The sequence below is a fragment of the Phlebotomus argentipes genome, unplaced genomic scaffold (assembly GCF_947086385.1).
Source record: "Phlebotomus argentipes unplaced genomic scaffold, Phlebotomus argentipes genome assembly contig_32, whole genome shotgun sequence".
NCBI classification, from domain to species: Eukaryota; Metazoa; Arthropoda; class Insecta; order Diptera; family Psychodidae; genus Phlebotomus; species Phlebotomus argentipes.
Window position 1 is genome coordinate 874,582 of NW_026776187.1, and position 23,306 is coordinate 897,887.

Genomic DNA, 23,306 nt, shown 5'->3' on the forward strand with positions numbered 1-23,306 from the left:
AAATCCGATGCACGATACAGTGTATGAAAGACACAATCAAGTGGACGGGAAAGGAAAGCAATTTGACAACGATCACGTGCTCCTGGTTCTTCCTGCGTGTGGCGTCAATGCCTGGGAATTTTCATCATGTCGTCAGTGGCTGATGAAGAAATAACTTGAGAGTGTCCATTGAGCAAGGTGGCTTCATTGTGTCCGTCAAATGGCCTTTCGCTCTCTCACCGGGAGCCATTAAAAGGCTCAGAGTGATTTTGATGGTTAACCAACGAGGAGAACATTGTACGGCGAGTGCATCGAACAATGGACTCGCAAGAGGAAAAATTTATTTTGTGTCCATTAAATTTTTAATGAAAGTGCACCACAGACGGCCAGAAATTCAATCTGCTTCTGTGGCAAAAGTATATGAAGCGCCGAAAAATTCAAAAGTGAAAAACTTTAAATGTGTTCACTATGTTTGAGCTTTTCTTGCATAGCGCACATTTAAAACTTCAGACGACGATTGATTCTCATCGTGGTGCTTTCTCCACATGCTCTGGTGCAAAAATAAACTTGTGGGATCGTTGAAATGAATTGATGTTTGTCCACGACAAACACCATCTGAACTCCATGCATTTTCTGGCTCCGGCGAGACAATTCACTCAGCGCCATTCTCGAGAGAAGAAAGAGGAGATATTTTATTGCACGTACTTGGAAATCACTTTTCCAGTGGGTTGGAGAGTGGCCCAAGACAACTAACCCAGCTAAAAGTCTCGGATTTTCTTGCTCATTCGCTAATGAAAATCCTCCGCAAAAACCACAGACGATATTTATTCTTCAGCTGTAAAGCTTAATTCTGCTTTTTTTGATTGAAAGTCACTCTCTTGATATAAAAGTGACTCTGCAATCAATTGACAAGTCTGAAAAGAGTGACACAAATTCCTTTATCCCCATGTCGAGGCAATCAAGTCCAGTGTTTATTAATTGTAGTAATTGACAGAGATTTGTGCAAATTGTCCTAAAAATAGCACATTGAAGATCAAATTGGATTACTATGACTTTTTCTCATGAGTGCCGGATTTGCAAACAGGCGCAAATTCAATTGTATTCCTGCATGCTGACGATGTCTGACGAGTTATGAATTTAATTGTTGGCAGTAAAAATTTTCAATCCAAACACGGAGCATGAACCAAATATCGTAGTTTAAATATTAGTTTAATAAAGTACGCAAATTGCTATGTTTGAAATATACATACAGTGGATCCATACATGTTGGTGGCTCAGATCAACCTACACAAAGCTCCTAAGGCATGGCATTGAACTTTCGGGTCACCGAGAGATCGTTTATTTGGGCGCACTGAGGAGGAAAACTCCGCTGAGTGGGTCTGCATTATAAATTTCTTGACGAAAAGACAAGAAACTTACAGGAGCTCCGACGAGGTGTGGGAGTGCGGAACAACAAATTGCCAGCAGCTGGCCCGCCGCACCGTCAGAGTATTCTCAGTAGGAATAAATGATAATATTATGACTAACTTGAATGATGAATTATGATGAGACTCCTTCCACTTTCCCTTTCTCATCACAAAAGCCACAATCTCATCATGACTCACATTGAATTCTCAATGTCTCGGGATATTCTCCATTTTTTTCCGTGCCTCTTCTCGGAAGGAAAACTTCCACCCTCGCACGATATTCGCAATTTTTGTCAACTTACCCTTTTATTATGAGAGAAAAACGACATTTTTCCCTCCATCGGATTAAGCTGTGACACCGATAAATTAATTTCCTCGCCAATTCAATGTCCACAGATGGCTCACAAGAGCCAAAGAAGACACTCCAATCCCTGGGATTTACTTCACTCTCCTCGAGGGGACAATTTATTCATTTACTCATTGGGAAAATTATTTTTTTCTTCCATTTCATGTGCTCTTATAAATTTGACAACTCCCAATGAGATTTATAGAGACTTTTTGAGGGATTTTAAATATCTCAGATCACTGCTTCGCATCTATATTGATATTACGTGATTTATTAGAGAAAATGAGGAAAATTGTAACAATTTTCTGTGCTCTTCTTAATCCACAGGAAGAGGCATTAGATTGTGAAATAAATCAATCAGTTCAATTGCGTCAATCGAGAATAACGACAATGCAAATCCTCTATATATTTCCTCTTATTTCATTATGAGAAAGCACAAAAGCATGCGTTTGAGATTGTCAGTGAAACAACGTCAAAGACAAATGTTCTGCATTCCTCAAAATTCCTGTGCAATTTCACTAAAGCACGATTGAAAATCCTCTGACTCAATTGCAAACGGCTTAACTCATTTTCTCTCCCCAAAAATTGAAATATTTCCACTTCATGTGATATCGTAAACATACCACCGGATGAGAATAGAAAATAGTTTGAGAAGAGTGTCTTCCTCTGGCTTGGTTTGAAAAATGTGTCCAAAGTTGGAGCAAATACGATTGAATGTGGTGTGTCGTTAACTATGTTGGATACCATGAGCAAGCCAAAGCGGACAAAAGTGCACTCGTCACAGTCATAAAATGTGAAAAGGTTCTCCACAACCACCCTCCATGAGTTCGCGCAGATGTTGGAGAAACTTTCGTATATAAATTTTATCATCAGACATGATAAATTATTCACAATCTCTTTTACTTGTATTGTATTTCACCATTGTTAGGTGATTTCTGCTACTCGCACTCGAGGGCGGAATGAGGGCTCGTTTGCGAATGTGTCCACGGAAAAAAAGTGGGTCGAAAGCATATCATAGGAGATGCGAAGTTTTGTGCATTTGGGAGCTCATTTCTGTAGCAGAGACGATGTGCGATAGTGAGAGAGGAATGAGATGAAAACGATGACGAGGAGCATTTTTAGAGGAGCGTAAGAAATAATTTTAAATTTTTACGCCAACGAGAGCGAAAGTGTCCTGCCGTAAAAGTGGGCGAAAGGTTGGATGGGTCGCTATTACATGACGAAAGGTGAGTAAATGCTGTTTGGTATTCATCGTCTGTATGACGAATAATTTCGTGCGACATTCTTCGGTCAGGTTTTTAGAAGATCACCACAAATAAATTGCTACACTTTGAAGCGAAAAAGAAAAAAATACCTTTTACTGAAGTACATACATTTCCCTTTTTATTACATTCTAATTAGCCTGTGTTTTAAGTACCTTCACGAGGGACGTTCTCGATAAAGCTCGCGTCTTCTTGGAAGCTCGTCTTGCACACGGCGATAAATTTATCCGACAATTCAGGCGATAATGAGAAAGTGATACGGCTCTATGTTAAAAAGAAACCCCAGAAGAGAAGGTGAAGATACACAGCACATCGTCGCTGCACCTGATACTGAAATGCTAGACGCGATGAATCAACAGAAATTCACTTATTCTGGAGACCCAAATATATGTGGTGCAGCTCGAAATTTTGCATGCAGACTGCACATATCGGGAAAGTTGCATTTTCCACGGGACACAGACAAGCCATCTTATCGGAATCTCATTGGCGCGTGACTGACTGGAGTGCGCTGAAAGCCCTCTTTTCATAGTGAAAACACCCCACTCGAAAGGTGTTTGCACTGCATTACAATCCCAGTCGTGAATTAAACTTCCTCAGCAAACACCGGAGTTTTCCCTGCGGAGCATTATCGTGAGCGATGCACAAGATAAGGGTGGCTCACTTACTGCTCATACGTGACTCAAGTATATTGAGTTTCAAATTGCACTTTTTCACCCCGCGCTGCAAATCTTCAGCTCAACTTCTTCCTGTTACACTTAAAACTGTAACACTCTCGTCTGGACGTGGCGAGCACACAATGTCATTACCCAGTCTCAAGTCCTAAAGCCAAGATAGGGCGATAAGCTTAACTAGGCAATTAATATCTGGTTTACTTCTAGGTGAACTACGTAGATTCTCTCTAAGAAGGTGTGATAAGTTTGAGTCTTTTAAAATGCAAAATGATTTTATAATTCCACCGATAATAGGGAGCAGAATCTGGAGCGTTTTTGGTCTTGACAATACCTAAACTTGTGTATTTCTAAAAATTCTTATAACATTTATAACGACGTCACGATGCAGACAAATTCTTAGCACTGCTTAACCCGGAGCAAATTCTTGTTTTCTTGTTAAAATGTACTCAACTTAGCAGCAGAATAAAAGGAAAATAACGAGTTCTTAATTATCTACAAAATAGTTTTTAATTTCTTTATGGGCTCCTTTCTGTCGCTCAAGTCTACCTGATCTTTCTTAAAAAAAAAAAACACATAAAGAGATGGATTTTTGGCCAGGACTTTCAGTCTAAGCCAAGTGTTATTAAGCGAAAGTTGAAGCAAGTCAGCACTGAGTCTTGAAATATGGGAATCGCCCAAGAAGAGAACACTCCTCTGGATCTCAGTGTGAAACCCGAGCAGCAACTCAGATACGACCCAGAAACTCTTGCTCTGGCGCAAATTCTGCTGAATATGAAGAACTCGTCGAAGGCTTCGAAGACGCGTATATACAGCAAGGACGAGTGGATTGCGGTGAGCGGGTTGCTTATGCTCAGTCAGAGTGGTGATCAAATGAATGGCAAGAACGGCATTGTGAAGGATTCTGATGGTAAATAAAATTTTCTATAAAATGCAATTGATGAGAATTTCAATTAGTGGCTGCAATTGGATTTCTGGAATTGTGATTTGAATTTGGCTTTTGTTTAAGAAAATTGGAAGGGTGTCGAGTGCGATTTATTGTCCGCGGAATCAATTTCAATTAATCCCGAGGATCTCTATTCATTACGCGGTGTTGGAAAATTACTGAAAGGGAGTGCGATTGTATCAGCGACAAAACAACCCCTTATCGTCAAATTGACTTCAATTTAAATTAAATTCACTGCTTCACTCAATGGCGCACGCCTCGATGTGAGATGCTCATAGAAATTGTGTTCATCTCTGGGCGAATTTCGCCAGCAAACTAAAAGGAGTAGCAGACTTCCGTGGCTGAAAAAGAAACACTTTAATTCCGAAAGCCCATATTCCACTTCTCACACATAAAATCCCATCCAATTTCTCTTCTCGCACCACTTTTAGTGCCTCCAGACCCGCGCGTCTCAATGCGATTGTTTCTGATATCTTCCAAGCTGAAATGCGGGGAGAAATTGTAATTTTATATTAAAGCTGTTCGCTCCCAAGCCATCATCTCACCCCCAATGGCAACATATAGCGCCACTTTGCCCACTTCAGCCGCCCCGCAAAAGAGGTGAGCGCAAGGGTGAGTTTGCGGAGTTGTTTTGTGCCATTCACGGGAATCGATATAAATTCCAATATGGAAAGTTTGGGGCTTGATGCAGATTGGACGTGTATTAAAATATTCGCCCTGAGATACCTCGGAAGTAATGTATGTACATAACAATACATCCGATCCATTGAAACACGCTGCGGCTGCCCTAATCCTTTCACTGGGTTGTTCCCACCGTTCATACACTCGCTATTCAAAGCAGCCAAATATTGAGTGCCGATTTTCACCCACACGAATTCGGGCTTAAGGATATGTTCACATGTCTTAAGGCATTGGTTTTGAGTTTCGCATTTCCAGACTCTTGACGCGACCTTTCGCTCTTCTCTTAAGTTTCATTGTTCGCTAGATGATTGTAAAATGTAGTGAATACTGCAGAATTGTTAGCAAATAATTCTGCCAAAGTCCATTTCTTGAAAATTATCGCGGGAGCTCAAAATGAGTACACATTTTATCTCTTTTATTATGACCACCATATGAAGATGTTCAATCAAATAGAGAGAACCAGAGAATGACGTCGTATAAAATGGGTAATAAAGGAACCCAGAGCTTGATTATACGCAGTCATATTGTTAATGATTCTCCAAAGGATTCTCTGGTAGTATTTGTACATCCAGCATTTAATGGCGAGAGATTTTTCTCGGCATCGCAGAACATATTTTGCCAATGGCAAAGAATGCTTAAGACTTTTCATCTGTGAGATCGTAACTAAATGACGAAGGAATTTAGATGAAACTTTATTGCTTTCGTTTAACCGTTTCCGAACAAAATTTTTCTACAAAAATGTCTAAATTGAAACTTTCTCTTACACATTGGTAGCCAAGAGGGTGATAATTATAAATATTATGTTGAGCAAAAATTTTCTTTTATTACATTTCTCTCACGGAACATGCGGAACAAGGAACTTTTAAGTCTACAAACGCCTTCGTTCAGCATCTTTTTGTCCGCTTTTGATGTGCTTGCTGTCTTCCAATGACTCTCCAGGTCATCATCATTACTTCTGTGAAGGAGAAAAAAAAAAACTCGTGCTGTGGAAAAAGCATATCGATTTTCTTAACATGCTACATCATCAGTTTATTCTTCGTGTCCAGAAGCCTTAGTGTTCACCAAAAGTAGAAAGCTAGACATAGTTTTTATCAGAAATATAAAGTTTATAATTGTTTATTGCAAGTGACATTTAACATTTTCTGGGTAAGGAATTATTTTAGATGCAAATTTATCCCCTGGAGAAAGTTTTGCTTGTGTTTTTAGGAAATCCAGTGCACTTTGTGTTATTAATTCGAATGTGATTTGCAAGAGAATTTTTCATAAACGAAATTACCTTTCACATGAGGCATGAAATTAATTTGGGGCCTTTGAATTTCCTCGAAATTATTGTTCGATAAATAGCGATGTTGTTGACTTAATGCACAGGTTGTTTGTGTCATTTTGCCTCTGTTCTCGCTCACCTGTCGCACCTCAAACAAACAAGTTACGGCCGCATGATGGAAAATTGCAACTTTATGAGAGCATTATAAATGACAAACCAATTAACTGTTATTTGAGGTCCAAATACGCGACTATGCGATGCGGGCGGATCTCCAATTGCCACCCATCAAAGTGCATTTGGCCAGATCAAAAAGTACCATGGAATGACCGCACAAATGAAATGATTACAGTATCGGGGGCGCCGCCCATGGGGGGACTGATGTGGGGTCGAGTGGGTGGCGATGAGGAGCGACATTTCTTCGTATTTTATGATCCATTTCCCTAGCATGAAATATTCACGGGGCCCCCGTGATGCCACCAGCGCCCGAAGGGATGGGAGATGGCGAGAGGAAGAGCAATTGCCACGATGCTCCGCCGTTGGTATGTACACTTCCATCATCAGGTGATTTACGGTTCAATTGAATTATCGTAGTCATGCTCACTCCACGCATTTGTTAGCATTTTTGCGGGGCGGACGCTGCGGCCGGGCGACATCGGAGAGGTGGACGGAAGTGAATAAAATGATATTTCACTGTGTGGCAGATGAAAGTTGAGGTCCGCCGCCACTTTGCAGTGCATTTTAATGAATTTCGGTCGTTTTGATGCACTAAAATTAATTGCTATTGATATGGAATTCAATTAAAGTGGTCCCTTTATGCCCATCATCCAATAATTCAACGTCTACACACGCAGAACACTGTCTCATTCCCATCCTCTTTAAAAGTTTTCCCCAAAATTCAACAGACTCGGTAATTGAATGGCGCGCAAGCATATGGATATTTGCAAATCATTGCAGGAATAATTTATTTATTCACCTCGCATGATATGATTTACTATTGACTGTACGTTCAACAGTAAATGAAATGCCAGCGGGACGAAACACTGACTGATCATTAACATGCTCCTCTGGTAAACTTACATTCCAAATAACTCTGAGTTATCTCTAATGAATCTCAGTTTGAACAAGGAATTATGCAAATTTTTCGGTAAATTAGAAAAATTCCCCAGATTGTTTGTCCACGCAGATGTTTGTGCTTGCAGGGCGGAATTGGGTAATTCTATTCCTCACCAAACAAAAAAAAACCAAACACCCAAATGACTACTATTTAAGCCTGTCTATTTATTCACTTTTCACGAGCGTGTCCTTAGATAAATAGACTTCCATTTTTCCACGAGCACCAATCGATATCTCAAGTCTGATTCTGGAAAATTTACAATGATTTATCTAATGCTTTCTTCCTCCCCTTTTTTTTCTCCCAGGTATTCTATGTTGATGAAGCGAGTTTGCTCTGTTCTCACGATTCTCGTCTTCTTTCTTCATTTCTTCTGCACTCAACGAAATTTATTTACAGAACGCAGAATTTTTGTGAAAAATGTATGTTTATCCAAATTATAATCCCGAATATGGTATTCGTAGAAGCAATTCTCTGAGATTTAACATTTGGCAAATACTACACTCGGGAGAATCACAGATTCTGCTGCTAACCTGAGAGTTGTCTTCATCCATAAACAATAAATTCAACAATAAACAATAGTGTATATTTATTCTGAGTTCTGTCTTTCATACTACCAGTGATAAAGTATTGGATTGTATTTCTTGCAAACGGTAACATTGACGAGTGAGTGCAGAAGCTCTTCTCAGTGCTTCTCTTTGTCCATGGCGATGAGCAGAGGCGGCAGCGCTCCTCGCAGTGCCTTGAGTCTCTTGCTCTTCTCCATGTGGCTGAGGTTCTGCGTGGACGTGCTCCTCTTCAGGATGCTCTCCACGCTGCCCGTCTGCGTGGGCGGATCGCTGGCCTGCGGATACAGTTCAGAGTGGCGGAAGTAGCGCGGCATGGAGAAGTCAAATGCCTTAGTTCGCATGCAATTCGCCGTCTGGATGGACTGAAGACTCTGCGACTCGCGGTACATCTCGATTGAGGGCGTGTCGGCGTAGTTCTTGGGTAATGTGGTGAAGGAGATTGACGGAATTTCCGGCGTCATACTGATCTGACTGTAGGACGATGTAATGGTGAAGATGTCAGTCTCGCTGCTGGGTCTGATGGGCAAATGAGGAACGCTCTGCACATGCTTCAAGCTTCGCGGTCGCTCTGGCGGCACCAGAAACCTCGGCGCTCTCTGCGTGCGATCCTCAAAGACAAACTCATCCTCCTCAGCTATTGAGGAGAACTTCCTGATGCTCACTGCACCCAATTTTGGTAACTCTTCAGCCTCACCTTTCTCGTCATCTTGTTGGTGGGAGAGAAAAAGTGGTGGAAATATTAGAGAATTATTCATACTATCTACGAAATAATTTATTGTATCTGATAAGCTCACGACTATTAAATGACTCTGTCACAGTATTACACTAAACTTCTGATACAGTCAGGAGGTATCGAACCCATGATAATGATTTAGCTTATGTACTGCAAATTGACCAATTTGAGAGTTAATCTTTTCTCAGTCAGAGACTTACAATTGATGGCAATTTTCTACACAACTGAAAGGTGCAAAGTGCATCAAGAGTGCAGTTCGTGCAGAAAAACAGGTGTTTTTGCAATACAGAGAGAATTCTCGATAGAGTAGAACACCCCCTGACATTGTGACGAAGAGAGAGCAATTAAAGCATATAAAAGAATTTCATTGAGCAGAGTGTTAGTGCGTTTTAGTACAAGTGTTTCTTCTGCAATTACTTTGTTAAAATTGGTTTATGGTCAGTGACAAAGGTACAGTGTTAAGCGTAAATTGTGTGGTTAGAAGAGTGTAGGCGACAGAAAAGCTTGCACAGGTAATTGAAGCAATTGAATTCCTTAGGAGGATAGAACCTACCTTCGAGTACGCATGCAATTTATTAGTTCCAGAAACGATAGTATCTGTTTGGCTTAATCGAATGTCTTTGAGCGCTTTGTTTTTTTTTTGAGAAAGTGAAATTCACAAATTTTTTGCAGCCATTTGTCTCGTTAAAAGTCCCCACCGAAAGAAATGTCTCTCAATTAATAACAGGCCTTAAAACCAGTGAGACAATTAATATCACCCAATTTCACTTGACACCACGTCAGTATCGCTTTTTGCTACTGTTTGTCTTTTTTTTTGCAACTGAAGGGATAGAAAAGGAAGAGAAGAGAGATGTGAAGGAGGCTTGAGAGAGAGTGTCTGTTGCGGTATCTCTTTTGGGAGCGAAAGAGGATAACTTTGGTATGTATTCAGAGGTGAATGGAGACACTTCTTTTTGTGTTAGAATATGCCATCAACCACGGTATTTATTGGTCGTTACCTTCCAGGCGCGACAAAAGCTTTTCCTCAGCATCGGTTTTTTGCTCTTGTTGAACTTTTGTGATATTGTGTTGTGTGGTCGATTGTTGGTGTGTGATAAATGTTGGCTTTGCAGAAAGATTCTTACTTATTTTCTGTGAATGCTCATGAAAAATTTGTGAGTTTCGGAACACGGCCAAAATTTCCGGTGCCAAAACTGGAACATTCGTTTGGATATCACGATGAAAATCATCCTCGTGGATTTTAGAGCTGGGCATGAGAGAGAAGACATTTTTACAAACTGCGCCTCTTGCCACAGTGCATCTCAATTAATCACTGGGTACCTTATTGTTGAGCAATTGCGCTGAATTCGCATTGGTTGGGCGCAAATTGGTGGGTTGTTGTTGTCCGCATTGGCTTCCGCTACCATGCCATTTTTCGCCTTTCCCGCCACGATATACTCATCTTCATCTGGATTGTAATGAGCTGAAAGGCATAGGTAAACATCATTATTTCTGGCATAAACACGCGCACGACCTCTCAAGGCTTCAACAAGTGGGAATGTTTTCGAGATGGTCATTGGGAGACGAGCGAATTATCATGCGACTCATCGCAGTTCTCGATAAATTGATCAATTAATCTGCGTTGCCTCAAACAATGTCAATTGCAGAAGAATGTCGAGAAAACCGACGCAATTTGCATAGATAAACGCCCCAATATAATGATGGCAAAAGACACATTTTTGTCACGCCATTCTTGTCGCATTCCTCTGTTGATGTGCACACAGGCAAATATGGAAAGTATGGTATTTATTCAACAACTCTCTGGTATTATCAGCTGCCAGAATAGCCCAGAACCTCAACAGTATAATGAATAGAGGAATTAAAATTACAAAAATACCCATTGATGTCTGTATTATTTCTGTACACTTGTCAGAGTTGAAAAACTGGGTTTCACTCGTGTATATGCCAATAATAACAATATATTGGGGATAATTAAATATTTGTGAATTTATCATGAAAGCTCTGTAAAAAATTTAATTCTCCGAAATTTTTTTTTCCCCATTTCACGTGACTCTGCTTAGATAGAATAGATAATGAAATGTTCTTGCTTAATTTCGCTTGAGCCACTCAGTCCGTGAAGGTTATTGAGTTGGTCTTCTTATCTTATCGCGTTATCTGTCTCCACGACAAGTCCAAGTTTCTTTCGATCGCGTCATCGACGCGGAAGAAATGTGAATTTATCCACAAATAGTGTAAAAATTAAACCAATACACGCTTCTTGACTACATTCTGCTATCTTGTCAGATAAAACATCTGAACTTTCCAATGCCTTCAGTACAATCTTCATGTTACGATCGTCAATTCTCTCGTAACTCGAATCACAGTCACTACAAACGTGCGAAGTTTACCCGGTCATCGGATTTCAATGTCCGATTTCACGTACTTGATCGCATTGAGATTTCCTCTTGAAGCTAAATATCAAGTTCATGTCTTAAACATGATGTATTTAGATAAGAATTACACAGAATCTCAATGGAAACGAGAAATCAATCCACTGATGAACATTCACAAAAGTCATGGCTCGCTTCTTGAGAAACACACTCTTCGCTCTTTCACTCTCCGCCAGTGGATTTAACACCAGCAAAATCAGCGCGACGGTGAATTTATGTGCTGCGATTGTATTGTATATGATTCGACATTGAAAAAATATTGTGCCCCTCTTTCTCTCCTATCGCTCAACATGATGATGGTCGTATGGAAAAGGTAGACGAGGTGCAATTAAGCGCTCGCTAGTAATTCTCACTGCTGTGAATCTCATTGCGATGCATGCTATTGATCAACAGACTCACCGATGCTCTCGTCATAGCAGAACTTTTCCTCAATACAGTGCCAGTAGAAATCCTCCCATATTCTGTTTGGATGGAATTTCAATTAATTTCGGAAACACACTTGATAAATTTTCCACACGCGCGACACCTTTTTGGATGAACAATCTAATCCCATTCACGAATACTTACGATTGCAGGCAGCGACACATTTTTTCTCCGAAATCACGTGATAATCCACATAGAGATGACGGTTTTTTTCTTTCTCACTATCACAACACTATCAAGGACCGTGTATCACAAGATTAACCTGCAAGTCACTTCTGCGGCGGCTCAGCGTGTCCGCGGCGGCTCCTCAGTCGGATAACTCTTCGTGGTTGCACTGCGTTGCGTAATCACGGGCCAGAGAGGAAGAAAGTAAATTCGGTGTGGTTACGGACTGCAAACAGATATTTTAGACCGAGTATGGCACTGCTGGTGCTTTCGTGGTTCGAGAAACAATGAGCATGAAGCGGTCGAAGCTTGAATTACACCTCCAAGGCACTCACACTCATCGCATTGGCCACACAGATATAACCACTTATGAGTTATGATCGCGTCGGAATAGAGCCATCCAGTCACACAATTTTACCCAGAGTCACATGGTTTTTGCAGGTTGTTTTTGTATCTCCCCAACTTCGGCTGTTCGCGCTTCTTTGGGAGGCGCTCCTGGTCGAGAGGCTGCCTTCAATTGATCGCGCCACGATCGTTGCTTATCAGTGGAAAACACCTCAAAACACTGACCGATAAGATAAGGCGAAACACTTGCAGAAATCCACTCTCATCCCACCACCGAATACGCACCACATTGAGCAGTGTTGCAAGTCGTGTCTAGGTATTTCAGCTAATTGCAGCCCATTGTCAGCGATGCCTTGGGAAATCCGGGATTGATCACAAAGCCAATATTCGAGCTGCTTCTCCCACTTGACTCTTGCCACTCTCGCCAATTAGACATAAAGCACTTTATAATGGGAGGTGTGTGAAAATTTGTCAGACACTTTTGCATGACTGACTCTTGCCTCGCAATTCGTGATAAATTTAATATGGGAATGGAAAATGGAATAAATTGTACATCATTACGGGAAGAAATTAGAAGATACTTAGGGTGGAAGGGAAACTCTAGCGAAGACGCTGAGGAATTGAGATTAAATCGATGGTGGAGCTCTTGCTGCTCACACCCGCACAAGTGGAGAGATCCCGAAGAGAAGTCTCACATACGCTTCGCTGAGATTCAAAAGTGATTAATGTCAGCCTCTTCTGCTGATACAGAGATGTTTTGGCGGTTTGACTCGAAGCAATTAGTTGGTGAGAGCTAATTTTCCTGATTGAACCAAAGTGCGATGGAGGAATTTTCGGTGTTTTCATCACCGGCGCCGAATGGCAATTTGTCAGCGGAAACTCACGACGATTACACACTCAATGATTACCCCCTTTAGCAGCCATTTCAATTAGGGAATGTCTGAGAATGTGAAATGCGATGTATCCATTTCACGATGAGGAAGCTCTTTTGCAGATAAATGCCACAAGAAAAGGAATCACACAAGTTCAAATTTGATTGTCATCCGATTTGCGACTGCAAAATTGCGTCTCTGAAGATATCTATTTGACGATGTCGTTACAATGATTCACACACACTTCATAATCAGTCTGCAAACAAACACTCAAATGCGTGTTTATTTCCGCAAGAGAAGCCACACAAACTTGTCTGGGAAAAATAACAAGATTTACAGAAATTGTACCTTTCATAAATTGAAGTTTAGTGCACATAAAGGTGTATGAAAGTTTCAGTCATTTACCATTTCAGTAAAGGGTCTCAAAAATAGTTGCAACATGACAAAGCCATTAATTATCTGAGGCACTTTCGTTCAATGAGGAATTCGATCAATTTTGCAGTGCACAATTTTTCTGCAATTAATTTCTACAGTGCATGAGACAGAAGAGAAATCCATTATAATTTTCCTCTCAGTGGTCTCTGTGGGAATATTTTTTCCGATTTTCCCATAATTCGAAAATATTAATATTTATTGTAGTTATCTGTATAATAATTGGAGCATAAAAAATTACGACATTTAATTAGCATCCGCAAAAATGGTCCGAATTAATGATAAATTAAATTTTAATCACGTGTTGTTCAACACACACAAAAAAAACTGAATTACATCAATTGTGCCACGGAGGGATTAAGTAAAATTCTCTTCAGTGATTGTGAAATGAATAAATATGATATTGCGAGAAATTTGTATTCTCAGGATTATTTCGCAAGCATATTTTTTGCAGGATGAAAAATATCGACGTAATTCGGCTTAAAAGTGAAAAAAACAAACAAAGATGAAATTGATCCAGAAATCTTAAATTAAGGGAAAATGTGATTTTTCACCTCAATTGAGATTTTTTTTTCGACTCCCTAAACAGACAACAAAAGCAGAAATCTCACAACAATAGAGCACAAGAAGATAGACGATTTAGTGCAAGCAATTTCCCTTTAATCGAGAAATATTTTCCCACAACAATGTTTCACCAGCGAGGCAAATTTCCCAAGTCAGTGTGAGAAGGCATAAAATACGACCTCCTGTGCTTTTGGCTCCTTCCGTCATGTAAAAGAACCGGGCGAGGGAAAATGAAGCAGATGAGCTTTTCTTTTATGTGTGTATATTTGGTTATGCACTTGCTTGGCTTCTGGTTGACAGAATAATTAAATTTTTTTCCCTAACTGGAGAAAAATCTACATCGTTCGCTTCATGAACAGTGAGTTCATTTTTTTTTCTTCTTAGAAGTGCGCAATCTTGAAATTTTTCCTTCCTTCACTCCTGTTTTTGTCGGCATCTTACAAGTGTATTATTCATGAGCGATGGATATCATGAATTTGGGGTATTTTCGCAACTAATTTATTCAATAAGAAATTTGCATCTTTTCATCGCCCCCCCAAAAGAGTGCTTTGGGTATTGATTTCACGTGGTTTGCCTGTCCTCATTAGTATTGGGAGCCACTTTAATGGCATTTCCCCTTTGACTAGGGCAATCTGTTTTCCTCCTCGTGTCTTCCACTTACAAGGCAAGAGATTTCCCGGCCAATCCTCTTGTTGGCGGAGATTCTCGTTTGGGGCGCACAATGGAATCTAATCAAAAGAGTTAAGAATGATGGTCATTATTCGACGAGCTCCGCCACTTTCCCGGAAGGGATGACAGTAGCGACATGATAAAGTGGATGTATGTAATTTCCCACTCACTATTATTCCCGCTCTTTTCGCATGTAAGACCTAAGAATTAATGTTCTGCAGAGCGTGTGTGCTCACGGCATTGAATGAAGACAAACTGTAGCCTCCAGCGAAGAATATTTACGACACTAGGATAATGTGCTTTTAAAGTCACAAATTTTCATAATTTTCCTCCGCAAACCCTCCCATATTCTATGCCATAGACTTCTTTCACGTTGAACAGAATCGATGGCAATAAATGCCGCGGCAAATGGTGCAAATTGCCACCATAGAATTGTACATATTTAACATTTTTCTCCGGTTCGCTGAATAAGTGTGAGTCACAGTGGAAAAGTCGCCATTATATCGAAGGGAAATTGTTTTGAGAGTGGACATCATGGGCAAATAGCAATTTTGGCAGAAAATAAATAAAGTCAGCATAAAACACACGAAACATATTAAATAGCATTGGGGTCATTTTGCCGCCAGCATTTCGCATAGGACTTAAAATTTATAATGCGCACTCTGTTTTGCCTCTGTTCTAGCGCTATATTGCTCTAAAGGATACATCTTTGGCTTGCGATGAAAGGCACTCTTTTTTCCATATCATTGTGCATCCCTACTGTATGCGATGGCCCAAATGGGCCCTTTTGTTATGTCGTCTGAAAGCAAAGGAAACGCTATACTTTTCCTTCTTGCCTCAAGCTTTCTTGGAAGAATCTTAGCATGTACGTATAATATTACATCTGTACATCAGAAAAGGTTGAATGAAACAAACTTCCTCTGATGGATTATCCCTTAATTCCATATAAAATCTTCTCAAGATAATTGACTAATAAAGTGGAAGCTTTGGAAAAAGGTATAAATCATTGAGTTTGTGATATTTTCCAACACTATTCGCAGGAAAGTGGGGAGCGTTAGTGGATAAACGAGGACAAAACCATGAATGTACATATGTATTTAAACTTAATTACGAATGGAGCGTTTTGGTCCTTCACACTCGAATACTTGTCTCAATTTGAGGCCACTATCGCAATATGTGGGCATTCGTCTGCTAATTGCCAGAGGGACAAAATCCCGCATTGGCCAGATTGGAAATCCTCCCTTCGGAATTTTCACATTTTGCCCATCTTTGCTCCGTTCCGGATTATTAGGCAAATGGACATTAATAAATTACAATATCCACCACATCGCCCTCGACACTGCAATCCATCGTGCATTGTGTCACGATTGGATACCTGGGCGTTTAATTAAAACTTTCCTTTTTCAACTTTAAATGTTTCCCCTTGTGTACGGTAATTTCCGTTGAAACTTGTTATGTTTCTCACTCACTGAATTTGAATCACACACCGCAAACTTTTGGCCCAAACAATTGTGGTGGCTTTCGCAGGAACAAGTGGGTGAAATGCCATTCAAGAGGGTGTGAATTCGCTCCCAGAGCGAGTTTTCACAGATATACAAGTCTTGAAAGACATCCCCAACCTCTTTTCCAACAAAATTACAAACACAACCGCACGAACGAGGAGACTTTAAGGAAACTGAGCGTGAGCTCAGTGTACATTGCTCAGTGTATCGACATTTTTGTTTACCACTGTTGCTCTCCTCGGATAATTAATTTACTCCATAGCCAAAGTGAGAGACAAAACCAAATGCTGTGCTTTATTGGGAAAACTAGTAATTTCGTCACTTTTAGTTTGACAGTTTTCAAAGCTGATCAAAGAATAATAGCGGTGAAATAAAAAATAAATAAAATTTCATGATATTTCACAGTTTTCAATTAATTTTGTGTGAGAATTTTGTAGCGCAGAGGATGAAAATTCTTTGTGCTGTTTTGAAAATTGTGATCTTACAGAGAGGAATACCAAGAAGGACTGAAAAAATGTAGTTCTCTCTCTAAACTATTACACAATGTTCTACAAAGTCATAGAAAATTCTTTTCCTGCATCTCTCTCTCTCTCTCTCTTTCTCAACTGAATAAAGTTGAATGGGTTTGAAAAGTCTTTCGTTTGCGGTGACCAAACGAAAAGACTTTGTCTGAAATTGCGTTTACAGTGTGGTCTCAGAGCAGCAGAAAGTTTTACAAGAGATATCCAGCATGAAATGAAGAAAAAATCCACCCAATAAATGCGATATTACATTTGGCTGGTCAAACAGGAAAGTTTCCTCTTGAGTCAGTGGAATACACTCCGGATGGGGATTGGAGAAGTGTATACGTTTCATTTTCAAAGTGTTTAAACTTGTAACCTTATTTCACGTCAGATACAATCTCGGTGGAACAATTTAAGAAATGTTTGACTTCAACGAGAGTCAAGGTATTTCTGGAATCATCGCTGGGCTTGATTTTGGGTGAAGCAACGGAAGGTAATTTTCTTATTAAATCCAGAGCGATGTGGATGGCAACAGCGAGGCAAACATCCATCATCCTGGCTCCTTGTTTATAAAAACGCGTTAGACAATAAAATATGAATTGATGTACCTTCCCGACCTCGGGGATCCGCGTGTGATTTATGTGGTGATAAATAGCTGTTCGAGGACCGATGAGCATATGCGAATCCGCATGATCTACAAATTCACGTTTATTTATGACGCGATAGATTGCTGTCGACCTCTTTGAAAGGCATCCCAGGGATCTCCACTTGATGTATTTGCCCGTGTCCCGGTTCATTTCGCACGCAAACACTCGCTCGAAATTCAAATGCTCAATGCTGGCGTTAAACAAATTCAAATGACTGACGAAATTACGTACGCAAGTGCCTCACAGAAGGTGTAGTCATTGATATGAAGCAATCACAGTCACACTTGATGCTGGAAATTATATAGTTCCTTACATCATTTGGCATTCCTCTGGGAAATCAGATATTCAATCCTCTTGAAAAAATTCAATATCACCTTTTGCCGGAGCAAAAGCACATTACTTGAGCACTTCGACTGCGCGCATTATGTTCCACGCCATTCCTTTAATAGGCCACAATGGACCGAAAGCGAATCAATGGAATGAGGAGACTATAAATAAAATTTCACTATAGACTTTTTTGCTTCTTCTTCCGCACATTTGCACATATGCGAAAATATCCTTCTCGGCTTTCCTGCTGCCTCCATCTCTCGTCTGCCTATCGTTGGGTCTCTCTTAATTCCGCCTCGGGTCTCCCCTGGACGGCCACTTCCATCACACACCTGACAACAGGTGAATTATGGCGCTCAGCTTGAATCACAGTGTGGCCAATTACGTGGAGGAGATGGCTCCATCGGCACGGGGGGCCGAATTCGGGATCGTACATGCCAGAAGAATGATATAATTTAGATCATTTCAGCTACAACTCTCCCACCTCGGAAATCGTTCATGCGAAGAAAATGGGATCCAGGAATAGTTTCCACCCGGGAAAGGTGAGCCCTTGGGACAAGAGAACTTTAATTTTCGAGCATCAGTCGCAAACATAATGGGATTCACACTTAAAGCATAGGACGCGCGGTGATCTTATAAATCTCCCAAATGCGTGATTCTTTCGAACGTGAGATGGGAAAGTTAAATTCCGAGAAGGAAAAATCTGGGTTAATGTTCACCTCACCTGATGGCAAATGGTGGGTGCGAGTCAAGCAAATTTAGCCCTAATTCTCTCTCTCTCTCTCTCTCGATTTTCCTCTCACACCACCGAAAGCACGCTTTCCGGGGGTTAAAATTCTTAGACAAACAATTGTTTTCAATTTTCACTCATAACACGTACTCGAGGGGCATTTAATTCAACGAAAAATCGTGGCAAAGGGCATAAATGAATTTCCCCGGTAGATGATACCCCATCCGAAACGGCGCGCTCGACGGGGAGTTGGGCCGTGGTGGAGGGAAGGTTCATACCCCATAAAAATGCCTCACATATTTCATTTTCAATAAATTTATTGCCGCTATGCATCCTCTCAGTCCCTCCGGAGGTTGAATTTTCTTAGAGCGACACGAATGAGAGATGTGAATATTAGTTGTGTTGGCGCCAAAAAAGGAGGAAATACTCAAGCAGGGAACAAGTTGGATACACTCCTGTTTTGCATTTCCTTATCACTTGTATCCTTTTCCTCACCACTCCCACGCCAAGAGGGCATGTCGCGAAAAACATATTTGTTATGGTAGAGACACATCTCACAGTGAAAATACACACAACATATTAGACACATTCTGTTATATAAATAGATTTCTTCCTTCACACCCTCATATCTGCACAATATTGAATGGATAGACGCTCGAGTTTACCAAAAATTTACGAATTTGCTTCCTTCCCACACATCACAAGAGGCTTTCAAATAGCAATTTCGGAATAAGAAAGAACTTTTCTAATATCACTCCCCGCTTGATTTTTAGATGAACTGAAATCCCATCAGTGAATTGAGTTTATTGAGTCGAAAGACAACTTCATACACAACCCTAATTAACCGCCCTCAGTCGAAATCCCTGCTCTAAAGTCCCTTTTCAGTCACTAATTCACTGACGACATTGTGATACAAATTCACAATAGATGTAAGATAATATTGAGTGATTTTCAATTTAGTGAGTGTGAAAATGTACAAATACGATGAGTTTCGAGGTAAAACCGATGAATAGAAGAGGGTGAAACTAAAATTAAATTTAATTAAAATTTCGAACACATGCACGAATAAACCTTGTTGCACATACAATGTTATGAAATTTTAATTATATTTTGATTCTGAACACCGACATGTTTCCCGGCATAGAAACTACATATGTTTAGTTGCGTCGTGTGTCCCTCGGAAATATTGTATTTCAATTAAATTTCTCCCAATAATTCTCACGTTAATTATTTAAAACTGCCACCATGCTTCACTGCAGCGTCAGTGGAGGCGCCGGGTGAATTTGTTGGCGCACAAAGTAATTACCAATAAAATTACACGATGTGGAGCAAGTTGGGGCTTTTCGGCGAATGCTGGAGAATGTGCTGGTATGTAGCCCCAATATACTGCCACAAATGTATATCAAATTGCGCTCTGCAGCGCAATTTTCGCACTAATTTTCACTCCCTCGAACTTCTGACCTCGTGCACTACCTCAAAAGCTACACTCTCTGATCTCTCGCCATGTTTTTATGAATCCACCTTTATTACCCGAAACACCTGTGTCTCAGATTTCATTGCAATGCAGAAAAAAAGTGTGACTAATAGTGGGTTAAAATTTAAAGTTTATTACTTTCACACATTCTTCTCGGAAAATTTCCGTTCAAAATCCACAATATTGTGTCTTCCTCGTGATGGCAAAAGTCCAAAATTTATGCCGCGCTTCAATGGATTTCATTTTGCCCATCATTTATATGCAAATAGTGACTCTGTGGCATTCTCAGCAATAACTTCTACCCTCAGAATAGACATACGAAACTAACCTATAAGTTAGAAAAGAAAGTTTACTGAAGTATTTTTCCACATTACTGGCAAAAAAAGCTCCAAACGCGCTTTCATTTATATATGCCAACCATCTTAAAAAGTCACTGAGGTATTGTTTAGCCAAAGCGTAGTCTAAATTAACTTTTTTTTTGCCCTTGTTCCCTGAGAACCCAGGGCAGTTTTGTCACCTCTTGCACTTGGATCGCGCGGCTTTTGTGGGCGGGAAATTATTCTGATATGCTTTGAAAGTTTTCTCACGTTAGTTCCAGTGTGCATTTTTCCCAGCGTGTTTCTCCTTCTTTTTTTTCTCCAACACAAAAACGTAGAGAAATTATAAACAGTACCGTGGGTTAACCACTTCTCAAAGTATACAACTCGTTTGAGTTGAGGCAACTTTTGAACAATTTAAAGTTTGCACCATCATCGATGCAGGAAAGCGTGAGGAGCACAAAAAAATTAGAAGAAGAACGCCTGGAACGAAGGAAGGAGGAGGCACTTGAAAAAAAGAGGAAACCCGAAGTGAAATAGAAAAGAAGAACGATGATGGAAAATTTATGCAACATTTTTTCCCCGCTTCATTAATTAAATACACACAAGAGGAAACTGTAAAGGCGGGAGCGTGAATAAAATCCACGAGAGCGGGATTCTAATAGTTGAGCTTGTCTCATAAATTATTTTTCATTGGACCGCTTCGCAGAAAGCTTTAAGTTGTCGCATTTTGAAAGAAAAAAAAACCTGCGGATATGTGTGCACTCCAAGTGATTAAGACAAAGGTTTTCATGAAGGTGTTTTCGAGATTTTCCAGGAACCTGAAGAGTTTTTATTCAAATAAACCAGAAGCAAATCCTATTCCAAACTTTCAATTTTGAATGAATGGCTAAGAAACTCCAGAACTTCATATAGCGTTGGTCTGCTTCGCCCCTAAAATTTTCACATCTTGCAGTCTTAAAGATATCCGTTTTTGAGATCTGCAATTTTTGCAGCGCACGTGGTGAAAGAAGTCGCGGAATTGTCAGTTGTTTTAGTGAAAATAGAGTTATCTAAGCCGTATTATCAGATGGTTGCAAATGTCGAAAGATAGGTATGCAAATTCATATATCATGTTGTACACATTCGCCTATTAATTAATATCGGGTCAACATCGTTACGTATGTATCTATTTAGGTCACTTAAATTCCGCAAACCCCCAAACGCCGCTCCATGTCATGCTTTAAAGCTCTTCCTCGGTGGGCTTACGAAACACCCTCCAACCTTTTTACCTTGCTTTTTTTTCCAAGGCTTCAAGATCTCGATGCGAGTGTCGAGTTGAAGCTCACCCAGCTGCATTATTGAGGGTTCCGTTGCGATATTTTTCAGGACAACGACTGTGCTTTCGAGGTGGTCGTCGGTGAGATGCCTGAGTAAGGAGCTTTCCTCTCACTATGACTCACACAATCGTCCGTGTCCCCTTAGTTTATGGCTGTTTTTCTTCCCTTCGCAGCACTCGGCACTCAGCCTCGTTGCGAACTTGCGCAGAAGCTGTCGCATTGGCATCTGTCTCGTGAGCTTTTTCCCCTTGCGCCTATGGTTGCTCCGCTCACACTTACTCTGGCACTCTTGGCTCGCTCTCTGTCCTGCCCGAACAGTTTTCATTATGCTCGTGAGCCTGACAGCTAGTGAAACCTTTTCCCAGGTCTCGTCGTCGCAGTAGTTGCAAGGCCGTCGACTGTATCGTAGCTTTCGGGTGAAAAAGCTCCGCGCCGTGTCCTTGAGTGCCTCTCAGTGTGTCAGTGTGGAAAATGCTCCGTGACGTCAATGTTGATTGCGACAATTGCCTGAATTATAGATAAATAGATTCAAGTGACACACGAGTGACTGGGGCAGTTCGAGGGGGTCAGAATCACCCTTCGTCGCCTGAAAAGTTGTATTGTCTTCTGTGTGATCTGTGTTGTTTTGTGGTGTCTCTCTCGAAATTCCCTTCCAACACGTCATTGGAATTTTCATGTGAATTTCAAGCTCACTCGTGGTGGTTTCGAGTTGATGGGTGTTGAGAAAGCAACTGCAAAGGCAAGTTTATGTGTCTCTCTACTTGCTACATTCCTATGGCATCGTGTCATCCGCGTGAGTGGGAGGATTTTGTGTATCCACAGAGAGCACCCAAAAGCTCCCATGAGACTTCTCGCCTCGTGCACACTTTCCGCTGCAGTGTGAATATTTTATTTAATCATCAGTGAATTGATGGTAGCATTGAGATAAAGTGTATTGATTGACCTTCTTTTTCGGCCACTCCGAGGGTGAATTGGCCAGAATCTTCGCGTGGCCTCTTTCCAAATATCTTGCGAATGCTGACTTGAGAAGTGTAGAGAAGCAAACGTTCACTTTTTATCCCTCAAAAACCACCATCACCACAGAAAATGTGGTTGAAGGTCAGAAGATGTGCTACTGGCGCAATTATGTAACCTAGTTGTTGTAGCATGTTTTTCACCATCAACCACGCACCTTTGGAACTCATTACAGACAGAGCTTTGAACGAGATAGAGAAAAATGAGTGACAAGGGGTCAAGATCCCCGTGCTAATCAATGAATTTTAAATTGTGTTTCACTCCTGTTTTACGTTCCCACCCATTCGTTTCTCATTTCATCTCCTTTCTCATTTCCCGGCGCTTTCCCTGGGCGTTGGGAAATAAATGAGCTCCGTGGTTGTATATGATTGAAAAATGAATAGAGAAAGAGGATGAGATTACAAATGGGAGTCAGACAGATATTCTTGGTCTAAGCTCACAGAGATTCTAGTGTTTGCCAATGAAGCATGGAATTGAGAGAAGCTCTACTTAAACTCCATAGTTTATTGAAGCTTTATACCTCAAAATCTGAAGCATGAATTGTGCATACATTTCTGTGTGAGATGAAGTGAAATCAATTTCCTTCATAAATTTTACACTGATTCACTA

At 40.6% G+C, this 23,306-nt stretch overlaps 1 protein-coding gene across 2 annotated transcripts; it reads right to left on the reverse strand.

Moving 5' to 3' along the window:
* Nucleotides 1-8,227: 8,227 nt before the first annotated feature.
* Nucleotides 8,228-12,586, reverse strand: LOC132264145 (uncharacterized). 2 transcript variants are annotated; one of them, XM_059764240.1, is made up of 5 exons: nt 11,962-12,586; nt 11,794-11,855; nt 10,286-10,427; nt 9,964-10,211; nt 8,228-8,938 (listed from the first exon to the last, which is right to left on the reverse strand). In XM_059764240.1, exons 1-5 carry the CDS (start codon nt 11,979-11,981, stop codon nt 8,349-8,351), a joined length of 1,062 nt encoding a protein of 353 aa, XP_059620223.1. In that variant the 5' UTR covers nt 11,982-12,586; the 3' UTR covers nt 8,228-8,348. The 2 variants fall into 2 exon arrangements, with proteins under 2 accessions (XP_059620223.1, XP_059620225.1); XM_059764242.1 differs by having other exon boundaries at nt 10,090-10,211; nt 11,962-12,584.
* Nucleotides 12,587-23,306: the final 10,720 nt, after the last annotated feature.